Source organism: Hyperoodon ampullatus, assembly GCF_949752795.1.
Source record: "Hyperoodon ampullatus genome assembly, chromosome: 7".
NCBI classification, from domain to species: domain Eukaryota; kingdom Metazoa; phylum Chordata; class Mammalia; order Artiodactyla; family Ziphiidae; genus Hyperoodon; species Hyperoodon ampullatus.
The window spans coordinates 26755404-26782859 of record NC_136920.1 but is presented as its reverse complement, the minus strand read 5'-3'; the positions used below and the strand labels follow the sequence as shown (position 1 = coordinate 26782859).

General features: G+C 45.5%; 1 protein-coding gene across 9 annotated transcripts in view; it reads left to right on the top strand.

The window, feature by feature from the left end:
* Window positions 1–27456, top strand: part of CD44 (CD44 molecule (IN blood group)) — a gene marked incomplete at its 5' end in the record, with an annotated part of 94832 nt that overhangs the window by 8733 nt on the left and 58643 nt on the right. For all 9 annotated transcript variants that reach the window (XM_079707423.1, XM_079707422.1, XM_079707421.1 and 6 more), the window contains one exon: window positions 27170–27335. In XM_079707423.1, the coding sequence (XP_079563549.1) occupies window positions 27170–27335 (166 nt within the window). The remainder of the gene's footprint in view (window positions 1–27169; window positions 27336–27456) is intronic.

Below are 27456 nucleotides of genomic sequence, written 5' to 3'. Positions count from 1 at the left end.
TACTATACACCAGTCACAAATGTTGCCATTGTTGAATGTGTCCAGTCCACGAAGCAGATTCCAGCAGAGCTGAACACCATCTTACAGTCTGCAGGAGACCAGTTGACGTCACTGAGTCAGCCCCACAGCCACCAGTGAGTTTCAGGGCCACACTTCCCCGCAAGGGGTGGACAAGGGTTCAGGTACCCACCAGCATGTTGTTCACCTAGACGCAAATCAGAGTTTGGAGAGAGAAGTAATACTGCCCAGAAATCTCCTGCCCAGAAGTTCGTCTTTGCAGTGGATCCTCTGTGATGGAACTAGTTATCTTCCCAAGGTCAACCTTAGAGGTCAGGTACATCCCTCTAGACTTCCCAAAGTGACTTTTACCTTCTCCTGTTGTCTACTAACTGTTTCTCCCTGATAATTCATAAAAACCCCACAAGCATATTTCCATCTAAAAAGAAGTTCAAGGGATGCCTCTGAGCTGTATTATGATGCTCTGTTCTCTTTCACAGGTGATCCTATAAGCTTCTTAGGGGAAAGCTTATGCATTATGTACATTTATGTACATTATGTACAATTTTGTATGGCTGTAGTCCCCAGCTGTCAGTTCCCCAATTACAGTAGACGTTCAATAAATATTGGATGGCTGACTGAATGAATGAGATTTCTAGATTTCGCTAGCAAAGCCATCTTTATCATTTACCTTCTGTGATTTTTTATGGGTTCCGGCTAATTTTTTTCATCCTTTTTTTATCTTTCTGATCTATAGAAACCTTTTTATTATTTTTTTCCTAGTGGCTCATGTACTAATCCTCACATCTCCTTGAAATCACTTTTCTCTGCATGCTCTCTAATTTGAGTATATCCTTCTTCGAGTTTGACATGTCAGGCAAGGCGGAGGAGGTTTAGAGCTCACTGGGTTTTGTCCAGTAAACCAGGGATCTTGATTTCTTAGAAGTCTGTCTGCCTCTCGGCCCCAGCACTGCCCTCCAAAATCCGGCCTCATGTAGAAAGAACCCCAAGCTTCAAAATCATGTTCTCAAGAACACTCAGAGAAAAGCATTTGGCTTCTCGGTCACTAAGTTAAAAGGGAAAAATGGGAGGAGTTCTTTCTTTCAATGGTTTAAAGACCGTCCATACCAAACCAGCTATTTCGTATGGTGGTATGGGAGTTAGGAGGTTGGCTGTGGAGGAGGGCCGTGTGGAAGGAAGAAGGGCTGTAAAACAGGTTGATTCTCCTCCCCGCCCCTTAAGAGCAGCGTGAGCTCCAGCACTGCACACATTAAGCGTCTATAACAATGTTTAGCTCATAGTGTTTAGAGCTAAGTGTCTAGTACACTGAAGGTGCCCCAAGAATAGAAATGACTATGATATTTTAGTTCCTCTGTTACTGATTCACTATGTGATGCCAAACCAATCATTTTGCTTCCTATTTGCCTCCGATTTTCCATGTGTGAGATGAGACAGCAGGATTCTAGTTGATCTGTGCAGCCCTTTCCAGGCCTCATGTTCTATAAACCCACCATTCTGTGGGCCCACAAACACCTAAGCCTCATAAAACTTAGTGGAAGGAATAACACAACTATAATGCAGTCCCCCCCAGTGCCCCCAGCACACAAAAGCGATGCCTGGTTTGTATTAAATGTCAGAAGTGAATTATTAATCCACACCAGAAACAACAAGCATATGGACCCAGTTACACTCTAAACTCCAATGGGCAAGAAGGACTCCTAGGCCAAGGTGCTTTGCTCAGAGGACTCCCCCGAATCCTCCTGACCACCTGCAGGTGAGCAGATGAAGTTTAAGCCAGAGAAGTTAGCAACAGGTGTCAGTCACACAGCTAAAACTGCAAGAAGTTAGCCCTGGGATTAGCCACAGGATCTGGATGCAATATTCTTTGAAAAAACATTGCTTCAAGAGGCCAGAGCAGTAAACCCCTGAAGAAGAGAAAAGACTGTGTCCTTCACTCTCAGAGCTCCATGAACACATTGGATTTCTCAGCTTCCCTCAAGGGAATCCTGCAACATGTTCGTGCAAAATGAACCCTAATATTCAGCCAAAGCAGTGCTTAGAGGGCAAGCTCTAGTATCCTAGGGAAAGTAACTTGGACAGCCATGGGAATCTGAAAAAAAAAAGGCAAACAAAAACAAACATCCAGATACCAAGGCACAGGGCAAGGCAGACCTTTGAGATGGTGAGTTGCTTCTTCTACAGAGAAACTTCCATACTCCTACTAAGATATTTCTTTCTTTTTCATGAGACCAGAGAAACTCTTACTGCTCAGTGGGGAAAAAAAAGAAAAGAAAGAAAAGAAAAAGGAAGTTATAAAGACCGTGTTACTTAGGAGTTTGTCAGAGTGATGGGTCTGAGACTAAATGCCCTGTTGGGGTCTGACCTTCTATCAGTCACTGAAAATCCTTGTCAGATCACAGTCCATCCTGGGTATGTCCATATCCATCTGGAATCCACTAACCAGAAGTTGAAATACAACACCAGCCTGGGTTTAGTTCTCCTGTAGTAGGCAATGCCCTCGGTGATTACTGGGTACCATTCAGTCATCTGTATCTCCAGCCAGTCCCCCAGACACTGCATTCTAGGAGAAGTGAGAACCACATGTGGCCAACAGAGGCTCAACATTTCTCTGTCTTAGTCACAGGATGACTGTGGGCAAGGTTCTTCCTTTATTGGTTGCCTCTGTTTCCCCAGTTGTAAAATGGGGATACACTCACCAATCAATGCACTAAAAACTATCATGTGATTGGAAAGAATCCTTTGTGGAAAGAAGTGAGGGATGTAGAAGATCTAGTTTCTGTCCTCAGAGAGTTTACCGTTTGGTGAAAGAAAAATTAAACAAGTGAAGTAATTAATTATACAAGAAAGCAGACCTCTCTGTGAGCGGCAGTTGTATAGGATGGCTTCATGGAAGGAGTAAAGTTTGAGGATGACCTGAGCATGGGAAAGAAGATGGACAGAGAGGGGAGAGCAACGCAGGGGAGTGTAAAGGATCAGCTGAAAGTTTAAAGTCAGAGAAATAAGTACGGCTTGATTGGGGTCAGGAGGGGGCTCCATCTACCTGAATAAGAGAGGCCATGTTGAAGAACAGTGAGGGATGAGGTTGGACAGATTCCAGGTGATCATGTAACAGTGGCAACATCTATGAGATCCAGTTATGCTGCCCCAGAGACTTAGAAGTTCTCATGACACCCTCTTTAGACTGTGCTAGACAGAGTTCAGAAAAAGGCCAGCTCCAACATTGGCTGAGATAAAACTTTGGCAACTTTTGGCAATTTAAGAGAATCCCAAACAGACTGTATGGCAGGGCAGCAATAACAGATTTCATCTCCTGTACCATTTCCCGTTGATTGCTAGAGGCTGCCTGTGGGGCTGTGCTAAGAAGCCAAACCTTGGCTCACCCACAGAGAGTGCTGTGATCCATTAGTGATGTCTGCCATGGGCACAATATGGAGGATTTGACCCCCCTGTATCACATGGACATCCCCACAGTAGAGCAGTAGGCTTTTCTAGTCTACATTTCTGATAGTTGTGTGTAACTCTGGGAGTTGAATCTAGTCAGCTAGCCATACCATAAACTCCACCTCCTTCCAGAACAGTATAAATGAAGTCTCTCACCCAGAGGAGTTTGGTCCCTTGAGCCTTCTCTTATGATTAATTCACACTCTGTTTTCCCATTACCCCAAGTGAGGTAAGATGCTGGGAGCAAAGAATTTCCTCTCTTTGAATCAGGGCCAGACTTCCTGGCAAAGAGCTCTTTCTCGCATCAGCTTCTCCATCTGCAAACTGAGAAGACAAAAATGATTCCTCAGCCATGGGGGTGATAGGAGGCATAACTAGCTCATATGAGTTAAAGCCTTTGAAGATGAAAAGATCGTATATGCACGTTAATTACAACTTTTATCAGCCCTGGAGCCTCTGCATTCTCAGCTGCCACTGGGGCTCTTCTGTGCTTCCCAAATGCAAACAGTAGCAGCATTCCACAGTCTGACCTTCCTGGGTCCTGCTGGTAGAATCTAAGTCAAGAAGGCTGGATTCTAAACTCAGGCTGGTCAACCCACTCTGGGCTGCTCAAGTTTCCCTCTGTTCATCCCCAAGGGAAAAAGCAAGCTCACTACCTGGGCAGGTAAGATAAGATAGAACCAAGGTATAAACAAAAGGCTCCATCAAGAGTCTACTAGAAATAGCCCCTGGGTGAGATTAGGACACTCTGCTCCAATTCCCACTGTGTCAAAGCCTAATTGTGTGACCTTGGGCTACTGGCTTTATCTGTCTCATGCTTCAATACTGTGTGTGACCCACCCAGGGATAATAATCTGTCTGCTTCCCCTAGACCTCTCCACCTTTGCCTGCTGGTATGAAAGTGTTTTGTGCTGGTAGGCAGAAGCACGTGATGTAGAACTACAAGGTTCTATTATTACCTGAAGTCACTTTCACCTTTATCTCTGTCTCCTGTTGCTGGTTGACCCCAGTCATTGAAACTGTATTCTTCAGAATGCTCACCCATCTCCTGCGAGCTGCCATCCCCTCCTGGGCAGTGCTTATCTAGGGGGCCCTGCTATGTGCTCAGGTTCTTGGTCTTGCCATTTCCAGAGACAGGCGGAGGCAGCCAGCCTGCAGGGGACTGGGGTACGCTGCCAAGTTGAGTCACAATCCCCTTGCTGGGGTAACTCAATAAGAGTGCTGGAGGCAGGGGCAGGAGGGCTTTCAGATGCTTTGCTAGGGCTTAGGTGCAAGACTGAGCTGGGTCGAAGTATGGATCCAAAGAGGGAAAAAAAGAGAAAGGGAGAAAGGGCCCTAAGTGAGAAGTTTTCATGAGCTGGTGACACGAAGCCAATGATGATGGCATGTCAGGATGGGAGAAGGTGCTAGAAATTGTATAGCCCGCTAGTTTTATTGGACAAACAAACAAGGGAAGGATGTCTTAAAGACTGCATGTGACTTGCCCAAGGTCATACAACCAGTTCGAGTCAAAACTCTGGTTTCTGAACCTCAATCCAGTACTCTTTCCATTTCATACTTTCAGATGATAGAAGAAAGGGCACTAAACAGGAGGACAGTGGCTGACCAGGGCAAGAAGACTTGGAGTGACAGAGGGGAAGATAAAAAGATCCTGGGTTTTGGGGGTTTTATGTGTGTGACACAATGGGAAACAGTGTAGGTGCTTACACTCTGCTGGGGTCTTCATTGTACTTGGATCTGGTTTCCTGTGTAGTATCTTGTACATCCATATTTGGTGTTCGTTTTGATCCTTTTTGACTCAATGAGCCTTTGGAAACCAGAAGGCCCTGCATAACCTGGCATTGCTCTTGCCCAGCCTGTCTGATCAATCAGTGGTTTCCAAATGTTCCATGTGTTCACTTAACACATATTTATTGAATACCAGTATGTGCCAGGCACTCTGCTAGGGGCTGGGAATACAACTTTAAACAAGAGAGGCACAGTTTCTGCTCTGATGGAACTTACCAGCTATCTGGGAAGACACAGTAAACAACTAATTATGCCCTTATTTAATTATACTTGTGACCAGAGCTAGGAAGAAGCAGGAGCTTGTGAGAGCTGGTAACAGGGAGTCCTCATCTGATCTACAGCATCAAGGAAGACTTCTCAAGACTTCTCAGTGGATAGCAGTGACTATGTTTGCAGGATCCCCACAGTTCCTTGGGAGGCCTATCTGTTGGACTTCTCAACCCCACCAGCTCTCAGGACCGTGGGACAGTTTGGTGGGTGGGGTCAAAGCTCCTCATAGCAACTCTAGCCAAGGCAACTCCTAGTCTAGCTGCCTCACACATGGGTCATCTGAGTAAGAGAGCCAGAAAAGAAAGTTTTATTCCTCAAGATTCCGAAAGCAACCAGTTTATCCTACCTGCCCTGCAAAAGACAACGGTGGGAAGAGAACCATGGGAAGCTCCAAGCTGACTCAAGCTTTTAGAAGCACATGTTGGGGGAGAAAAGGAAACCCAAACTCCGGGAAACAAGAAGTGTCATTTTTCCATGGGAGAAAAATTCATAATTTACTTAGGAACCTTGAGCGTTAAGCCTCGGTTTAGGGTCAAATTTATTGGCCCATTTTATTGGAAGTTTCTTGGTCTTGTTTTAAGCACTTTGGTGGCTAGAGCTCGGGCCCAGGGTCTATTGATGTGTAGGAAGGGGGAAGTTTATAGGATGACTTCCAGCAGCCATGCAGGTGCATCTCCTGGGTCCAAGCAGGAGGATCAGGCAAGAGCCCTGGGATTCAGATGTCCAACCATTTGACTACAAGGGTGTCACTCTTTTATTTCCTTTGTTGGTGGTTAACTACTTGGAGATGACCAGAGGGGACTCTATCAGGAGAGTGAGATCGATGTAGTGAGAAAAAACAAAAACAAAAACACAAAACATCACTTATTTATCAATTGGTAGAATATAGGCACCGGCAATCCAAGTAGTCAGTTATAAACCACTGTGTCTTATAAACAAGAACAGGTTCAAGTTTATCCCCCCCACTGCAACCAGTGATGATGATTATAACATCCTTTCCCTTTTATTCAGATGTGCTTTCTTGGGTTGGAGAGATAAGGGTGGAGTTATAGGTATCATGATTGAACATAAGCCACAACCCATCTATGCATCAAATCATGATGTGTAGCCCCCCATGTAATTGTTATCTGTCACATTTTTCTTGGTATACCTACATCAGTTCATGTCAGCTGGGTATCTCTGTAAGTAACAGAATAATCAACCCTCATAAAACATTATCTCCCATAACAAGAAGTATGGAAGTAGGATGATTCCAGAAGCTCAATGCTGTTACCAAAGACCCGGTTTTCTTCCAACTTCCCACTCTGCCCCTCGCAGTGTCTTCCTTTAGTTTAGCCTCCTTCATGGTCCCAAATTGACTCCTACAGTTCCAGGCATCCAATGGAAAAACAATATCATTATCCAGCACCAGAAGAAAGATGCTTATTCATAAACATCTCTTCTAGAAAAATGGAGGAATGGCTTTTCTAGAAGTTCTTGATTGATTTCCCTTTGGAAGAATGGGGTCCCATTGCCTGGAATGCCCACACTGAACCAATCGCTGGCAAGGAGAACTCTGACCACAGTGCTTGACTTAGACCAGTCATGATCTACCCAACTGAGGTAGGAGTTGGGGCCTCACCTCCCCAGAAGCACAAGTTTGAGATTTGGAACAAAATCGGCTTGCAATTAGAATTTTATTGCATCGGTAACAATGTCTGTTATAATGAGTAAGGCCCTAAAGGGAGTCTATGCAACTGGTAGAGTTGTGGTTTGAGATTCTATGTAGGCAAAAGAAAAAAGGCAAAGCTAAGTTCTTGTGTTTCTAAGCCACACCCTCAACCTTATCCTAAGAAGACACGCCTCACAGATGAAGTTCACATGGGGGACACACTGCAGTTTGAGGCTTAGGTGATCTGGGTTTATACTCAGTCACAATAGCTATAACTTTATCCTTTTCTCTCTCCAAAAAAGCATATCAGGGAATAACCTTAAATCTGTTATAATTTATAAGAAACAGTCCATCTTTGCACACTTGAGCACTTTGTTATTAGGAACTCATTATTGCAACCCATCTCAGCACTGCTGGAGCTACACTATGCCTGAGGACCACTAGTCTGTAGTGATCCACTTAAAAAGAATTACTGGGCTTCCCTGATGGCGCAGTGGTTGAGAATCTGCCTGCTAATGCAGGGGACACGGGTTCGAGCCCTGGTCTGGGAGGATCCCACATGTCGCGGAACAACTAGGCCCGTGAGCCACAACTACTGAGCCTGCGCGTCTGGAGCCTCTGCTCCGCAACAAGAGAGGCCACGACAGTGAGAGGCCCGCGCACCACGATGAAGAGTGGCCCCCGCTTGCCACAACTAGAGAAAGCCCTTGCACAGAAACAAAGACCCAACACAGCAAAAATAAATAAATAAATTAATTAACTCCTACCCCCAGCATCTTCTTAAAAAAAAAAAAAAGAATTACTGTGACCTTGGAAGAGCATCTCTTCCTGTAAATTATGAGATGATGACCCCTCAAGGGAGAGAGCCTGCTTCCCTTTTCAAAAACTACACCCCTGGAGTGTTTTAATGTGTGTGAAGTGTTTTCAGCTCCATTATCTAATCCAGCCCTCATATTAACTTTGTGGTTAGCATTATTACACTCCTGTAGAGGAGGGAAGTTTAATGACTTTCCCAGGGTCATAGAGCTCATTAGTACAGATTCAGGATTTGAACCCTAGTTGTCCACCCACAGAGTTGATGTCCATGTCACCACACTATGTTGGCTCCCAATGGATCTGACCAGGGAGTCTAGAATTGACTATTGAATTTTATATTAATAATTGCTCTTTCATAAGCAGGAAAACTCTTTCCTAATAGTTTCTTTGAGTCCAAAGTTCAAGGGCCCAACATCTTAACATTTAATAAGCCCAAAGGTGGACAGGTGGGTTTTCTGGGCCAGTCCCCTGCCTCCATATGCAGTTAGCTCATGAATCTAACAGCACCAAGGGAAACTCAGGATTAAAAATTTTTTTTTCCATTCCTTTTTATCATTTAAATATCATTAAAGGATTCATAATGACTGAATCCAGGGAAGAGAAAGCCAGGGGATGTTTAATGTGGACCTCAAGAATGTGATTTTTTTCTTACATGGGAAGGGGGCCTCTCCTTCTCAAAATCGAATGATGAAAGAGCTTGAGGAAATGGATTCTATCAAACTGAAATGATTTATGCTTTATTTTGAGGGTGAATTTCCTGACTGTGAAGCCCGCTGAGCCTGGTCTGCTAGTTCCCAGTCCATCCTTCAGTTCTCAGCTGAAATGTCATTGCCTTGGGGAGGCATCTCTTGGGGACAGCAAAGGCCTTGGGGAGGAAAGGCTTCCCTTTAGACTAAGTGCTCAGCACCTTGCACGTCTGTTACAACGTTTATTGTGCTGTGCTGTTGACTTGTTGAGTGTCTGTCTTCTCCCCTGGACCATAATCTCCTTTGGGACAGCGACCTTGCCGACCTTTTTCAATGCCCTGGTCCCAGTGCCTAGCACAGTGCCCATGGGGGCACTGAATGAAACCTTGTTGAATGAATAAACTTGGGATTGATCTTCTCTTTTCTGAAGACCAGTGTCCACTTTAATGTTTGGTTGGATTTGTGGGATTGTGGCTTACCATGGTGGATTCAGGCCGTGATGTCCAAATTCAATTAAAAAAAAACAACTTTATATGTGTATGATCCATGTATCTTTCATCTATCTATCTATCTATCTATCTATATCTATCTATTGGAAAAAGAGACAAGTGCTTAAAAAGCAAAGGAGGGGGCTTCCCTGGTGGCGCAGTGGTTGAGAGTCCGCCTGCCGATGCAGGGGACACGGGTTCGTGCCTCGGTCCGGGAAGATCCCACATGCCGCAGAGTGGCTGGGCCTGTGAGCCATGGCTGCTGAGCCTGCGTGTCTGGAGCCTGTGCTCCGCAATGGGAGAGGCCACAACAGTGAGAGGCCTGCGTACGGCAAAAAAAAAAAAAAAAAAAAAATGCAAATGAGGGTCAGCAAGCAGACCACATCTTTTCTCCTCCCTTTATGGCCATACACCACCCCAATTTCCATTCCTCTTCCTTGGCTGGCATCACCTAAGAAACAGTCTCTTCCGTGGTTTCCTGCAAAGGTACCAAACAGAGGCTGAATATGTGCAATATTTCATGGATGTGAAAGACAAGTTCTGCTGAGGGCTAGAAGAGATGGGGCAAGGTTTGGGAAGGCAAGCCTTGGATATTCTAGACTCTTCTTCCTGGAGGCAGAGGGAGGGGCTCCCTGTGGCTCGCTTCTGGAACATGTTTGGGGCAGCTCTCTCTCCTTTCAAATAAGTATCATCAGATAATCTCCAGCCTTCCTTAAGGACTGTTTCTCAGGGTAGAGGAAAGGTACCCTATTATCTGTTTGAGCTTCCTATTCTTTGTATTGTTTGGAAGGCTAAAGTCAGCAGCTACTTCTGTATTCTGCATTGGTTTCATTGTTAAAACCTTTGGAAAACACATCCAGTTTCTTCTCCAAATGAGCTTCCCAGACCCCCTGGAAGACATTTAGAGATAGGCCACCAGGGAATAGTGTCTGTCAAAGTGAGGTTGCCTACCTTCCTCTAAAGGCTAGATTAGAGAGTGTTTACTCATCATCCTACATAGTTTAGCCTCTGGGCCAAGTATAGGGGTCAGGGATGCATGAGGGGGATCGAAGTCTGGTATCTCAGGCTCTCAGCAAGCAGTCTGGGTCCTGGAGTTAAATCTGGGTTCGAGTCCTGCCCCTCATCAGTTATGTGGCCTTAAGCAATTGACTTAACACTCTGAGCCTCAATTTCCTCATCTTTAAAATAGAGTAATAATACCTACGTGCAGGGCTGTGTAAGGACTAACTGTGATCCTGTGTGCGGAATGACTGACAGGAGCAAGCATCCTCAGTAATCATCGAGATCACTGTAATTATTAGACCTGGGACCTCTCCCTTCCCCATTCAGCCCAAACTCTGTTCCTGCTGCACTTGCGACATGCTTCCAGCTGCCTTTGGAAGATTTTCATTCCATTTCTGGGCAAAACATTTGCCAATAAGACCTCATTTAATTTGGGGGGAGGGCACACCGAAGTGCTGGCACCCACATGCTTCCTGGCACAACTGTTGCCAGGCAGATAAGGCAGCATAGGATGTTCCGGGAAGCTTGGCTATTGCAGAGGCTGGTGGAAGCGAGTGGGGAAACACGCTCCGGGTCCTGTCTTTACTTGCACAATGACAGGCAGTCTCCTGGGCTGCTTGTCCCAGCAGGATCTGCCTCTTCCTGCCTTCGGTGCTGGCAGTTGGCAGTGAGGCTGGAGGAGGAAATGGTATTTTCCTCCCTCTTGGGTAGAAGTATTTCTTTACAGTACCGTTCCCTGGTCTCAGAGTATAGAAAGACCCTTAGGGGCAATTTAATGCAGTAGCTTTCTTCTCATTCTGGAAATTTTGAAGTTTCCCAAAGCCCACTTCCTCCCCAGAAGCCCGGGCTTAGAATTTCCTGGTTGTGGAGGTGTGGAGGGGACTAGCTTTTGAGTACATGAAGCGCCCACACATCAATCACTGGGGTTTTCAATCGTCTTATCTCCCAAAATACCTTTAATTGCCTTTAACTGCTCAGTTCTTTTCACCTCTAAAGAAAGGAACATCTGGCCTCTCCCAGCCACACCTCAGAAGTGGCTAAAACTTTTGCACCTTTTAATAGGAGTGTTTGCCTTTGTGTCAGGTTCTCATTTTGCTTTTAATTTCATAGGAGTGTAGTTGCAGACTGTTGTTTGGGCTGAAACAGAAGATTATCAAAACACAGATGATTGTTCGTGGTGTAAATACATTATAAATTAGAACCCAGGGGTCCCCCCTGGTATCTGGGAGAACTGTGACTGGTCGTCCAGGGTTTTATCTTCCCGTGGGAGAAGGAAAATTAAGCACCTATTATGAACCAAATGCAACGCTGGTGTTTCCCTTGAGTTTATTATCTAACTCCCATAAACCTCTCTTTGCGGTACACAGCAAATATCAAATATCCACTGAATGAATAAATGACTGAATTTCCTTAGAGTCATTTTACAGGCTGAGAAACTGAGGCTCGTAAAGATGAAGTAACTTGTCCAAGAAGGCTCCGCTCTCATGTGGTGGGGCTGGAATTCAATCTTCTCCCTCTCACATCACACCAGCGTTCCATTCAGCTTTATGGGGCCCATCCTGTCCTTCCATCTCCAGAACTGGAGGCCTTGAAAATTCAAGGCATCTCCTTTTCCCGAGAATCTGGATTTTTCTGGCTCCTTGAAAATGAAGCACCTTGAAACAATTTAGTACTACCAAGAGTTATCTTCGGGAAAACAGGTGAAGGGAACTTCCCTCTTTGCTCTTCCCATTGGCAATGGGACCTCCGAGACCACCAAAGATCAGGGAGCCAGTTGGGGGTGGATGTCTCGACTTCCAGTTGTGCAGGTGGGAGGTGCTGAGAAGCACCTCACTTGAGGATTGTCTCACAACTAAAGAATGGTTTGCATTGGCCCGTGATGCTGAAATTCACTGCAGGGAGTGCTGGGGCTGTTCGTGATAATTTAGGAGTAGTCTCTCTAAGGAGATCAGCCATCCTGCTGTGCTTCCCTTAATTGAAACCATTCTCTCCCTCCAGCTTGGATGGGGCAGGTTGTAGTCTCTGTGTGCTGGAAGGCATTTAGCTGTTGTAATTGGAGAGAAGGATGCTGGTAACACTCTTGTCTATTGTTTCTTTTTGCTGGCCGCTCCAGCCTGCTTGACGCATCCATCACACCACCACTGCCTTGATTCCAGAGGGATATGCCACAACCCTGCAGGCAAGAGGGAGCCACTCGGGTTCCTGGAGTGTTTAGAGAACAAGTTTAAAAGAAACATAGACTTCTAGAGGCAGGGCATTAGGTTGGCCAGGGACCTAGACACCACCAAAGCCAACTTCTTCCTGCTCTGACAAAGAACCTGAAGCCGTACTGATAAGTACTGACAGCTTATCAGTAAGAAGTCCAACTCTAGGTCCCAGGTCACTGGACTCTCATGCATTTCCCACAAAACTAAAGAGACATCTATTGGGCACCATACTATGTATCAGACATCGTGGATATAAGGATGAACAAGGCATAATCCCAGTGGAACCCATTTTGATTATGTGGGTTAGTATCACTTGAGGCATACTTCTTCCTAGAATAGTGTTTTATAGATAGTGTCTGTCTGTCTATCCATCTGTCTATCCATCCACCCGTTCATCTATCTCTTTCTTTCTTTCTTCCTTCCTCTCTTTCTTTTTTTTCTTTCTTCCTTCCTTCTTTCCTATCTACCTACCTATCTATCATCTATCTACCTATCTATCTATCACATGTATTATATAGAGTAGGAGCTCAGGTATTGTATAATTAGGCTTCTGGCTCCTAACTGGAGGTCTTGAGTGGCTATTACCAGTGATACAGTGAATGACTGACCAGTTAATCAAGAATTGTCAGAGTGGGAGGCTCTTTATGATTAAGTAGCCTTACATACACTTAATCTTTGAGATGATTACCTAATATTGATCAAGTCCCAGCCACTTTGCTAAGCGTCAGGTACTTTGCTACGTGTTTCAGGTGCATTTCCCCATTGACACCTTAAAAGCGCCCCATGATGCAGGTATTGCCTTCACTATACTAATGAAGAAACGGAGGCTGAAAGGTTAAGAAAACATGGTGTGCCCAACATTCCACAGGAGCCCAAGCTGGGGCTTGGACCCAGGTCTTTCTGATATGAAAGACTATGACCTTGGCCGCTGTGCCATCTTACAATAGCATAGGGGTAATTGCTCTGTCACCTTAGTAACTATAAACTAAGGGAGGCTGAAGATGCCAGGAGATCCTTGTAAGCCTTCAGAGGGCTGGTGAGTGGACACATCACAGTTGCACTCTGACGGGCTGCTCTGTCACGCTGTTTGATTTGCCTCCTTGAAGTTCAGGCCAAGACCCAGAAGGGGCAGACAGAGCCATCTTCCATCAGCTCTGTACCCAGCTTATGACTCAAATGGAACTCTTATCCCCCAAGCCGGGTCGTTTGGTTGCCATAGCCTTTGCCTTCCAAGTCTCCCTTGTTTACCCTACTAAGTCCACATGCTAAGGACATCTCGTTATGGACCCTGGAAGGCGATGAATTCCAAATCTGATTTAATCTGTGTGTGTGTGTGTGTAGGTATTTCCTTTCGCCATGTATCTGATCTCACCAAAGGCCCCATAATAAATAGGGAAAATATGCCCATAAGTTCATAGAAGAGTGTGCCTCAGACCACACAGACTGCCCAAAAAGGCAGCCTGTTCCCCTTTTATTTTTGTGTAGCACTACTGCTCCCGAAATTGCCTTATTTATATGCTAATAGTTTCCCTATATACCGTCTGTCTCCCCACACTAGAGCATAAGCTCTTTCAGGGCAGGGACCTCGTATGTCTCCTCAGCACCCAGGTTCATATCTGGTATATAACACTCACATCTTCTAGAGGGTGCTTTGAACGGATGCCTTGCGCCATGCCCTAAGAAGACCAATTTGGGAGGCACAGATTTCATAGGAGGAGGCCCTGCCCTGTTGTGCCTATCCTGCTGCTTCTAGAATGCCTCTCAAGTGTCCGGGCTGAAAGTAGCTTAGGCCTTCACCCAGGTGTGGTCTCTTGCCATGTTTGATGGCTATTTAGTTGAAGGAAAATCAAGATCTTATTTTCTTTGACAACTTCACAGAAGGATCATTTGTAGCTTCCTCCATTTCTAAGCCTCCTGGCTTTTTGCGTGAGCCATGTTCCTTAAAAGCAGGAAGTTATGCTTGGCCCACTCCGGCTACACATGAAATGGTAAAGGTTTTGGTCCAAACCCTGTGGCTCGAGTCAGATTTAAAAGCTTGTCAGAAATGTGTTCTCTGGAGCCTGGCATTTGCAACTGGCATCTGTGGTTACAGATGAGATTTCAGAGATTGAAAGCTCAGGAAGAGGTGTGAATTACAAGCTCTTAGCTCACAGGGCAGTTGGAACTGTACTGATCCTGGAAATCTTTTGGCCCAGATTTAAAAAAAAATATCCCCTCAATCCAGCCTCTCCCTCTATAGGGTTTCTGCTTTGAAACATTTGTATTACTCTTAAAAGCATCTAGAGAATAAATAAGGGTAGGGTTCTTGGACTGGGAAGGGGCCTGTTACTCACATGAGCACTCACACCCCTCTTCACTTTAGCATCTGATGGAGAGAGAGAGAGAGAGAGAGAGTCTATGAGAAAAGAGAGCAACTGAGTCATTAAAATACGACCTGATGATTTCTGAGCCCTCCTAATTCGAAATCAGTGAATATCTAGAACTCTCCTTGGTCACTTATAATACTTGTTGTTGTAAACAAATGCTTTTGCAGCTACATCGCTTCACTGCTGATGCATTTAAAGTGGAAATGGATGACCTAAAGGCATGGTTCTTGTTCTATCTCAATCCACGTGAAGGTCAGGATTGGTAGTAGGTAAATTGTAAGTACAGGGCTACTGGCAACCAGGTGCCAAGGCTTATGAATGACTTTCTTCTCTTATAAACTGCAGCAAATTCATGGCTATTCCTAGAAGACTTTGCATGCTCAGTCACTTGCATTTGGGTAAGATTTTTTGAGTGACAGGGAAAGAGGCCACTAGGGACGGCAAGGTACCTGGTGCCCATCGGAGTGTGACTGACATGCTCCCTCCTGTGAATTTGAAGTGGTGCCATGGGGGAAAGAGGATAAAAACCATCAATCTAAGGGGTGTCTGAACTAGGTACCATCTGTCATGGAAAGAGTAGAGGTAGCGAGTTACTGTCAAAGCCAGGTGGAAATCCAAGCCATTCCTCAACCTTTTCCTCTCACTGTGATCCTGAGACAGTCACCCCTGCCTAGGGCACAGGGCTCTTAAGTCCCAGTGCAGGACTCATTTCTCTATGAAAATGTCTCCATCTCCTTGGGTCTGTTAGTTACCCCTTGGAGGAGACAGCAGTCACCATCCACCAACTCTATTGACATGACACTAGCAAATACAAATCCGGTAGATGCACAAACTATCTGGCAAGAGGCATTATCCTGCAATTCACCTGGGATCTCCTGAAATTAAGTGATGAGAGAGGCATTCGTGTGGCATTTAAGAGAGGGGGGCCAGGCTGCCTGACCCCCTAACGGTGCAAACTTGGACAAGTTCCTTTCTTTTTTTTTTTGACATTATAATAAGAGTCTTTATTCCAAGTACTAAAATTCAGAAATAAGGAAAACAAGTAAAATGCCAACAATTACATATTTATGACATAGTTAAAATAACTTATAAAGGCAACTTACATTTAATTATATAAATAAATGAATAGGAAAAGAGCAAGTTTCTTAACCTCTCTAAACTGCAGTTTTCTTATCTGTAATAAGGTCTGATGTCAGTAATAGTCCTTATCTCATACATTTATTGTGGAGATTAAATGAGATCGTCAGTGTGAAGCACTTAGCACACAGTAGGTGCTCCATCCATGGTAATATTTCTGGGGAGCCCAGCCATGGGCTCAGCAGTAGGACCTGTCCCAACCACACCCCACAGGGTCCTTTCATTTCTAGCCTCCAGTGTGAGAATCTGTGTGCCCCAAGCAGAAGGGGGTGGCTTTGGTAAGCATCTGGGCTAACTCACGTCAGAGACCAGATATCATCCCAGCGTTTGACTCATGGCCCTGCCACTTTCACAGCAAACGTTGAGTCAGTTGTGCTCTGAACCTCACTTGTTTCATCTGCAAAATGGGATTGATGATTTGACCTCTCAAAGCTGCTCTGGAGATCACACGATACGACACCTGTTACCATACCTAGACTAATGTCTGACACAATAGCAGCTCCATAAATTCTAGAATCTTGTCTTTATCACTTGAAAGGATGCTAAAAGATATAGGGAAGAGAAAATCAAATCCGAGTTGGAGATACCCTGGACTGTGTAGTAATGCTGGACTCTGTGGGAGTTGGTGGTGGCCTTTTGTTCCCCTCCATCTAGATGGCTCTACCTTGAAGGACAACAGCCTCACCTCAGTTTCTGGATCTATAAATCCTCTCGAGTCCACTGCTCTCCAGCCCCCATCCCTGTAGGTTAGGATTAGAAAAGCAGACTTTGTTATCTCCTCTCCACAGGGTGAGCCAGGGACAACCTTTCAGGGGAACTTTACATTGCAAGGTATTTTTATTCTTGAGACTGACAGGAAAAAAAAAAAACCATGCTAAGCCTGTTATCACTTGTAAAGCATTTTTATACAATGCATTTCATTTGGGCTGCAGCCTTTGAGCTGCAGAGCCCTGTACTAATTACTTAGCGCTCTGACCCTCTGCTTCCACAGCTGTCACATGGGGCGACTAAACATCTTAGGATGCTTTGGAGCCCCTGGCACATCGCAAGCCTTGCCAAGGGGTGGTTATCATTGTTATGATTGGCCCCTACTGCGGTGGTTTCCAGAGTGTTCCACGCAGCCTCCTAAAGCATTGTGGAGGATGTCAGGACCATTGGTGGGGTGGGGTGGAGGCTGGGCAAGAATGAGCCCCTGGAGGATCGAGCCTCTGGGGTCCGCCCCTCCACCCTCACTCCTACTCCCACGGGAGCAGCTCTGCTTTCCCCTATCCTAAATATTGTGGTTCTGCCTAAGACATCATTGGGAGGGGGAGGGGAAGAAAAGTATGAAAACCACTGCTCTTCTGTCTGAGTGCTGCTACTTTGCCCCTTTGCTTGCTGACACCCAGGATGGAAAGGGCAGCACCACGGGTAATGGGGAAACTCAGAAGACCTTGAAAATCTGAGTTGAGGTCTGGGTTTTATTCAAACTCTGTAAGACTTGGGAGTCTCTGAATCTCTTGCTCCTTTGTTTCTTCGTCTGTAAAATGGGGCCATAGTACTTACCTGATGGGCCTCATGGGGCTGCTTTTGGATGTGGAAATGCTTCATAATTGGAGATGGAAAGTTCCCCCCATGGCACTATTACTGACGCTTGCTTGTACTTTGATCCAACGGTTCTGCTGGGGTTGGAGCCCATATATGTCTTAATGAATACTAGATTTTTGGGAAGCTTTCTGAGATGTTCATACTGTCCCAGGTGTGCCTATAACTCCTCCCCGCTTTATCCCACTAGCTTCAAGCATTTCCTAACTTCTTGCTTCATCCTGGGAGGCAGGAAGGCTAGGTGTGAACCAGAGATCTAGAGTGACTTATTCAACGTCACACAGCTTATAATGAACAGGAGTTAGGCTAGAACCGTTTGTGCTTCTCCCAGATGGGGGCCCATGGCTCATCAGCGTGTCAGTGACTCACTAACCTCCGCGAAATGCAGCTATTACTTGTGAATGACGGTCTCAGCCCACCTCAGCTCTCATGACATACTTCCCTCAGATTAAAATCAGCCAGTTCCTCAAAGATCCGGCCATAGACCTGAGCCAAAGCTGTACCTGAACTAGGTGTTAGAACTGTAATTAGCTCCCCCCCCAAAAATCTAACTATGAAACAAAGTAGGACCTCTTTTTTTTTCTACTTGCAACAGGAAAAACCCCATGTGGGCCCCTGAGATGCTTTTTCATTTCATTTACCACATCCTGGGTTTGTGCTAGCCAGTCTGCTAAACAGATATGGTCCAAAAAAGAAGAAAACAAGGTCTCAGGCCCAAAGCCAAATATTTCCCGGTCACCATGGCAACACGCAGGGGTACACACTGTGGTTTCTCTCCCCCAGCTGTCTTCCCGGAGACTCGCTCACCAAAAACCAATGGCCTCACAGAGTTGGGTACAGAGGTAACAGTTCTGGGACACACTCTCCTTTGCCAGAAAGACTGTTGGATCCAGGATGGGGAATGGGGGCCTAACGAGACCTTCCCACCCTCTCCCCTCCCCCAGTTCCCATTACCCCACCAGGAGGCAGGGGTGGGGGTCTTTCTTCAGACTCTGTACAAACAATCCAAGAGCTTCATTGGATTGCTACTTTGGAGGCCTAGACTGAAGGGCCAGGGTAGTGGCTGAGAGAACCCTTGGACTCTTCTCTGACAGAGTGGATGTGATGGGCCCTTGTTGGCTGCCATGACAGGCTCCTTGGACAAAAGGGCTGAGAGGTCAGGGGATATAGCCAGCACCAAGAAGTTGGGGTGCATTTCCCTTCTAAGTGCCAAGGGATGAATAGCTCAGTTGAAAACAACCCAGGACACATTCTGGAGGAAATTCTCTCGGTATGATGGTGTATGACTATTTTCTCTGCTCATTAAACCCTCACCCGCCTCCAGGGCAATTCGGGGAGAGACTGAGTCCTTCAAGATTTATGGTCTGCCCCGGGCAGCCAAAGGCGATTCGGCCACAGAGTGTGATTTTGGCCTCGTTCAGAATGGGATGCTGAACAATAGACCCTTTCACCAGGCGCTCATCACATGGGCATCAGGGGATGGGGGCGAGAGATGTGGGGCAGCAGGAAGGCTGCCAGCCTTCTGGACTGGCAGGCCTGGGTGGCAGCAGGGGCTATAATAGCTAGGAAGACTCCCAGATGGAAACTTCTGGGCTTTGAAGACATCAAACAATCACAATGAAGAAGAGAATGGCTTCTTCATGTCCCATTAAGACAGTGGACTGTGGCTTTATTGGAATGGCTTGCTCAGGCCTCTTATAAAAGCAGTTCAGTAGTCAGAAAACTGGACTGGGGGTCAGGAATCTAGCAATTATGGACCCTGGAGGTCCTGCTTTTCTCACAACTGTCTGGGGGACCATGCTCAGTCATTGTGGATTTTTGTTTTCTCTTGGGTCTCAAGAGAATTTTTGATGCTCGCTGGCTATTGTTCCTCCTTGCTTTAAACACGGATGATCCAATTAGCAATAATCCTTTAAAAAACAATTGGCCTTATCTATCTCTCCCTAATTCTGATGAGGATCAGTTCAGTTAGATTTGTGATGTTGCATAATCTTTTTCAGACATGAACTCAGCAAATCAGAGGACAGAAAGAGAATCCTGGCTGCTTCATGATAAACACTATAAAGATGAAAAATGTGGAGAGCTCGCTGGTGCTTTTGGCCACCTCTGCCCAGGAGGCTTGCATGTGACTGACTCCAGGGGCTCGATGGAGTCGGATGCAGTGAGCCTGGGGTGCCATGCTCCAGCTAGAAGGGCCTGGTCTGTTGAGGTTTGGGGGCTGGGCAACAGACATCTCAAAATGTCACAAGGACAGCCTGTGGTCTGGCATCCCAGCCTTGGGCCAACATCTCTTCGTTCTGTTCTGCCTGGCCTTGGCCAGAGCCCTCAGGCTGTAAAGGACAGAAGAGGCCTGAGGCTGCAGCTGGGGTTGGGGGTCTCTGATCCCCAGGGGGATCTCGGGAAGAGCACAGGTAGAATGAAAGAGAGGAAGCCAGACCTCTGTTGGGAAAAGCCAGAGAACACAGAGACCTCGGAATCTTTGCCTTGGGGAGAGGGTGGAAGTTCCATTAGTGCAGGTTTTCCCATCTAAGTTTTCCCAAGCTCTTGAGCAAAGGGCCCTGCCCTTTAAGTCTTTAGCCCAGAATCAAGAGACCTGTGATCTTAAAATAATATTTGAGCTTATTAATATTTAATAAGCTCAAATTCCTCTCTGCAGAGTTCTCTTTTAATGCTCACCTCTCTGCACTTTAAAAACCACGTGGAGGGCTTCCCTGGTGGTGCAGTGGTTGAGAGTCCGCCTGCCGATGCAGGGGACACGGGTTCGTGTCCCGGTCTGGGAAGATCCCACATGCCACGGAGCGGCTGGGCCCGTGAGCCATGGCCGCTGAGCCTGCGCGTCCGGAGCCTGTGCTCTGCAACGGGAGAGGCCACAACAGTGAGAGGCCCGTGTACCGCAAAAAACAAAAACAAAAACAAAAACAAAAAAAAACCACGTGGAGAAGAGGGTTTCCTGTAGTTTAGCATCTGTCCCACCCACAAGGTGCCACTTAACTCTGCAGTATGATCAGCTGGACTGCCCAGTCTGAAACCAGGTCCACTAGCCCCTAGCTCAGGTCATTCATGTCTTCTCAAAGAATCAGTTACCTCCTGCATCCAATGGGGATAACCAGAGTGCCTACCACATACCACTGTTATGAGAATTAAATGAATTTTTGGGTGTAAAATGTTGGAAACCTCGTATGGGCCTGATTAGGCGCTAGGTGAATGTTTGCAATTGTCCTCATGGCCATGGGAATTGCACAAGTCATTGGGTCTCAGGAACTGGCCTTATCCCCATCTTCAAGAAAACCAACTTCCCCAGACACATAGCTACTCTGGGACCAAATCAGAAAAAAATCTAATTCTGCCTCATCCTTCCTGAGGAGATGACGAAAGGAACCAGGCACATCTAGGTGGTGCCTGTTGGAAAATACATGAATTTATTTTGGACCGTCTGGAGAAGTCTGGTTCAGAGAATTGAGAGTCTCTGGGCACAGCGTGATGGTAGATCATCTCCTGTGGTCTTCACATGGGATGCACTGTGCCTGTCATTCCTGTCTCAGGAGATCCGGCCTCAGAAGGGGCCCTATGACAGGATGTGAAAAGGCTGTGCTCGTCTCTGAGATGACAGCGGCAAAGTCCAGGCAGACAACGCCAGTTGCAAAGCTAAAAGTTGGTCTCTGAAACATTTGCTTTCAGGGAAAACAGCAGAGGTTCTCAGAAGCAAATGCTTCGGTTTAAAAATATTTAAACATTTGAAGTGTCTACTAGGGAATTCTCAACCAGGCCCAGCTGGTGATTCTTTTAGATGTGACGTGGGGAGTGGCCCCGAGGCGTGTTCTGTTTGTATCCTACACGTCTGCTTGCCCTGTGTGTGTGGGAGAATATTCATTCATTCATTCATTTGTTCCACATGTGCCTACTCTGTGTGGTGCTGCACAGGGTCCTGGGGACACATGCTGAAGGAGAGACGCAGTCCCTGCTGTCATGAAGCCCACAAGGAAGTTCCAAAATTCCAGAATCCTGGAATTTCTAATTACTGAAGAGACCTTAAAGATAATAATTTCTTGTAATTCTTTACCTGTTTCTGCCACAGACATCTTTGAGGAGCTAATGGAAACTGAGGGATGCTGTCTCTAGCCAAACACCGACACACACACACATGCATACAAGCACGTAGACACGTATATACGTACACACACAGTCTTGCGTATAATTTCCCAGGTTTATAGACCCCTGAAGACCAACTTGTGGATTCCAGGTTGAACATGTCTTGTCACTCAGCTCCATTGCTAGTCGGCTGTGTAATATCCCCACCCTCACTCACCTCTTAGGAAAATTTGGACACGTGCACATAATGGTGAGTTGGGTAAAGATTACACAGTGCTGTACTCTCAGCAGATGCTGTGCTTTTCTATCATTCTCGAAGTGACTGGAGCAAACCAAGAAGCTATTCGTCTCAGGCCCAGGGCGATTTTACTAGGAAGATCTGTTTTCCTTGATGTGAGGCTTAGTGAAAAATATAGGTAAAATTAATGGTGTTATGGGTCAGCTTTAGTTTATCCAAATAAGAAGGAATTTACCCAGAACCCCACATAATTGGCAGCATAGCACAGAAGTTAGAACCCTGACTCTCCCACTTGGGTGACTGTAGATACACTGTTTAACCTCTTTGTGCCTCAGTTTCCTTGTCTCTAAAGTGGGTTTGGCAATAGTGCCCACTCCATAGCACCTTTGTGAGAATTCATTTAGCTCATTTCACAGTCCCACAAACCCTGATGTTATTGTCATTCCATCAAGGAGAAGGCTGAGTGTCAGAGAGGGTAAGAAACTAACTAGCTGTGTAACCTGGAGGGAGTGTCAGTGTCAGGATCTGAACCCAGTTTGGGGTGGATCTCTTCTAAGTTGAGCTACCAGCCTTCACGTGAGTTGGTGCCAGAGAGTTGGTTAAACAGTTCTCTTGCAGAGCTCCTTTTTTGTGGTCTTCCTGGCAGGTTACTGATAGATCTCTTCCCATGTGGGCAATGAGATCCTTGGGTGCTGGGCCGATGACCCCTCTGTCCTCCTGGCAACCCCATCGTAATGAGCACCCTCCAGAAAGGCTCCACCCTGAATCCGAAAGTGGCCTCCAAACATTCATGTTGCCCGTTGGGTCTCTTGGAGGGAGGAACTTGGAATCCTTCCTTTATTACATGATACAGGAGATTTATTGGAGACCAGAGGGCTTAACGGAAAACATTCTTGATTCACGTCCAGTTGGACAGGCTTGTCTGAGAGATGCAATCGGCCATTTAATATTAGGCTCTTGAGTCACGGCAGCTCCCGGATCACAGGGATCTCTGTTTCTCAGGAGAGATGCACAGATATCTCTGGAGTCCAGCCTCTCTACAGGGGTTTGCAGTGTGGCCAGTGCCACTGCCATGGACACGGGTGCCTATCCGGTGGTCTGTGGTCCGTGGCTACTCACGCCTCGGCCTTACCCTAACCTTACTTGAACCTTGGGGATATTCTCAGCTGTACATGGGGGAGGTTGAGAGGGCAAAACAAGTTATGTAAATTGGGGTGAGGAGTATAGTGTGCCCTGGTGGTTAAGCCTGTGGACTCTTCAGTGCCCAGCCTGGCTGGGTTTGAGTCCTGGCTCCATCATTACGAGCTCTGTGAACCTGGGCACATTTCTTCCCCTCTCTGTGCCTCAGTTTCTGTATCGGGAAAGGTGGGGATAATAATATTACCTACTTCATAGGGTTGTTTTATGGATAAAATGAGTTAATACTTGTCCAATGCTTAGAAGAGTGCCTGGCATATACATAATAAGTGCACAACATGTGTTAGCTGCTATTATTGCTGTTAGTATTATCAATACCCTCTGGGGTAATAATTTCTGTTTGCAAAAGTGTTAAGAAAGCCTGTTGGAAAGTCTTCATAAATTATCAGGGCTTAACGGATACACAGCCCTGAAGGCTTGGTCCTTTTTAAGACACGAGGGACCCAGAGGGGAGGAACTGTGAATACTGTTGACCTGAAGTGAAGGTTTTGGCACCATCTTTGGAATTCCCAGATGGCTGAATGCCATCAAGATTAGGAGTTGGACCTTTTCTATGTGTGAGATTAAGATAAATGTTAGCCGTGGAATTCTCACATTGCATAGAATGTCTTCATTCATTCAGCAGCCCTTTCCTGATACCTACTACACACGCGGTGTAAGCCTTGCATTTCTAGGAAGGCTGAAGCTTGATTTTATCTGTCCCTTCCTGTCTTGGCTGACCTCACACACACACATCACACATTCACTACTCACATGCACACCTAGAAACACACTTACACATTCCTGTGTGTATCATCTATCAAGTGATGTTGGCTGCCGCCCGGGGAACTCAAGGGATTTTATTCAAAAGTCTCGGTGTGAATCGGTTCCTTTTGCATTTGCATATTCTGTGTGCCAGGTGGCAAACTCTAATTTATTTTAATAAGACAGAAACTGCCATTCAGCTCCAAACCACCGTCCATGCCTCAGACTTTATTTTTAACCTAGGAGTGCCAGCAGCCACCTGGCCACACGCTGATGGGCGGTCTGCCTCTCCTGGCATCTGCTGAAGTGTCCTCTGTCTCCCTCACCTCCAAGAAACTGATTGGGAGGCTTTGCTTCTCTTTTGTAAGCTACACACAGAGGGCCCCCGGAAGGACGGTCACCCAGCGTGACAGTCTCCTTTGGCAAAGATTGGCCAACCGAGGCCAAAGCTGAAAATGTCAGTAAAAACAAACAGCATTTCAAAAGGGCCTTGTACATTCCCTGCTCTGTGCTCCCCTGGCCTCATCAGCCAAGTACTGTGTGAGTGGCTTCCAAAGGACACCACTCCAAAAAGGAATTAGTCTCCCCAAAACACGTTTTCTCCATTTCACCTAGTTCTAATGTTTTTTAAAAGCACCTCCATGCTAATGATACAAAGAAAATAGAATCACTTGATATTGGCTTATATCTTTGCAAAGCTCCATTTTTTATATCTTCTTTTACTATTTTCAGAGTCGAGAAAGGTTGTAGAGAAGTTTAACAGTTTTCTTACCATCTCGATTTGCATTCATCAGACTCTGTTTTCTAGTGATTGGAAGCTGCTTCCTGCTCAGAGAGGAGAAAGCAGTTGTTGGCTGTACAATTCCATTAACACTGACCCTGTCTTTGTCATTATGTAACAGTTGTTTAGGTGTATCTCTCTCCTCCAGAGTGAAAACTTGCTCTAATGATATGAAAGGATTCTTGGGCACATAGCAAAATGGATTGGAGCATGGGTTTGGGCGTTAAACAGACCTGAGGTGGAATTCCAGCTCTGCCACTTAATGGCTGGGTGACTTTGCAAAGTCATTTCATTTTTGTGAGCTTCAATTTCTTCACCTATAAATGATACATACATACATACAAGTCACCTCTCAGGATCTTTGAAAGGTGATGCCACACAGAACCCCAAAGTTGCCGGGTAACCAGGGACGCTGCAGTTGCAGGCTTCTCCGCCCTGGCTATCAGCTCAGAAATGTAAAACAAAGCAACTGTGATTCAGGAAGGCAACTACAGGCTCTGGACAGCAATCGTCACTTCCTTGGGCAGCTCACTTTTCTGAGCCTCGGTTTTCTCATTGATAAATAAGCAGAATCTTCCTGATGACCTCTGGACCCACCCATATGAGAGAGAGATTCTGAGTTAAAGCCAATTCTGTCTGAATTGGGACTGACAGAGTGGTGTCTGGCATTGGCAGAGTCAATGTCTGACTGTCTTTGAGGCTCAAGGAAGTGCTCCTGTTTCACCAAGACAGCTTCAAGGACATAACCTTTCTGTGTTGGCGTTTACGCAAGTGCAAACTGGGCATCATACAGAAGAATATTGAGTTTTCAGTTAAGGGCTTTGAAGTCTTTTGAGATTGTTACAGAGGATCAGGGAGCACCAGGTGATTTTTTAAAAATTTTCAGCTCCTTATTGAGATTTCAGATTCGTGTCTGCAAACTCACAGAAGTCCTAGGACTAAATCATTTTTAAACTGGTTAGTAGCAGTTAGGTTTCATTTTAGATGCATTAACTCTTGCGAGTAAAGAACAGGTCTTGGATCTATCTGTCAATATGTTCAAAGTGTGTTTTTGAAGAAATTCCAATGAGTTGTTCATTTATTCAACACATATTTATGGAGCATCTGTTCTCTGTCAGCCACTGATGCGAGTGTTAGAGAAACAGCTGTAAGCAGGCAAAGGGCCCTTGCTTTCTTGGAGTTTCCATCAAAAGAAAGGACAGACAGAAAAAACCAAATGCACAAATAAATAGACAAGTTGCTGTGAAGACACAAAAGCATAGTAAGTTGAGGGAGACGCTGAGGGTTGGATAAGAATGTTCAGGGAAGGACCCTAAGTTGAGGTGATTTCAAGTTGAAAAACAAAATATGATGATCAGAGGACAGTACATTCTAGACAGAAATGGCCATCAGCAGAGGAATGGATAAAAAGACATGGTCTATATATACAATGGAATACTACTCAGCCATAAAAAAGAACTAAAATTTGCCATTTGCAGCAAAATGGATGGACTTTATGGGCATTATGCTAAGTAAAATAAGTCAGAGAAAGACAAATACTGTATGCTATCACTTATATGTGGAACCTAAAAGATAAAACAAACTAGTGAATATAACAAACAAGCAGACTCACAGATGTAGAGAACAAACTAGTGGTTAACAGTTGGGAGGGGCCGGGGGACAATATAGAGGTAGGGGAGTAAGAGGGACAAACCACTGGGTGTAAGATAAGCTACAGGGATGTATTGTACAACACAGGGAATATAGCCAATATTTTGTAATAACTGTGAATGGAGTGTAACCTTTAAAAATTGTATAAAAAATTTTTTTAAAAACCTAAACATTTAAAATGCACTCATATCAGTAAGTTAGGTCTGATATTGTTTTGTATCCCATCTATCCCATCTTGTTCTAACTCCCCCTTAGAACGGACTTCCGCACATATACCCTATCAATATATTTTTTGCAAAATCTTAAAAAAAAAAAAAAAAGAAATGGTAAAGTCAGACCTAAATGTTCTAAGGTGGGAAAGGGCTCAGAATGTCCAAAGGAACGGAAGGAAAGCTTTGTGCCTGGAACAGAGTGAGCGACTTAAAGGTTAGGAGCCAGGTCATGTGGGTCTTATCAGCCATGATAAGGAAATTTATTCTGGGTGTGACTAGAAGTCACTGGAGGTTATCAGCTGGGGAGCCATACCACGTGATTGTGGAAAAATACTCATTAAGTGGAAAAAAAGATTCTTACACCTAAAATTGTATATTTAGTACCATTTAAACTACGCAAGTGTATACATAACACACACATTCAGAAAACAAACTGAAACAAGATAGAGCAAAATGTTTGCAGTAGTTTCTTAGAGGTGGACTTGCTTTTCCTTCATTACTTCCCTGAATTTTGTAAGTTTTCCCCAAGTTTGTGCTACTTTCCTAATCAGAAATAAATCACATGCTTTGTAAAAACTTTGTTGTAGAGCAGTCGGTGGAGAGAATGTAAAAGTGATGCTACTTTCTGCCTCTTGTCTCAGATTTGAGAGTGAAGTAGTGATGCTTTGAAATGCTACAGTGAATGTTGAAGGCTCTGGCCAGTAGGGAAGATTATTTGTCTTTTTAATGAGGTTGCTCTAAAACAGACTTCTTATCCTTTCCAAATTATTGATGCAGAAGAATCTTTTTCTTTTCATCCCATAGATCTAAATATAACCTGCCGATACGCAGGTGTATTCCACGTGGAGAAGAATGGTCGCTACAGCATCTCGAAGACTGAGGCTGCTGACCTCTGCAAGGCCTTCAACTGTACGCTGCCCACCATGGCCCAGATGGAGGCAGCCCTGCGCGTAGGGTTTGAGACCTGCAGGTAAGGGACCAGCCCCAACCTGCTGCGGGAAAGTAGGCTGCCTGGGTCCAGGGGACGGGGCTTAGACCCAGGAAGGCTCCTCCGTGACAGCTGAATGGCTGCTTGCCTGAAGAGTTGGCAC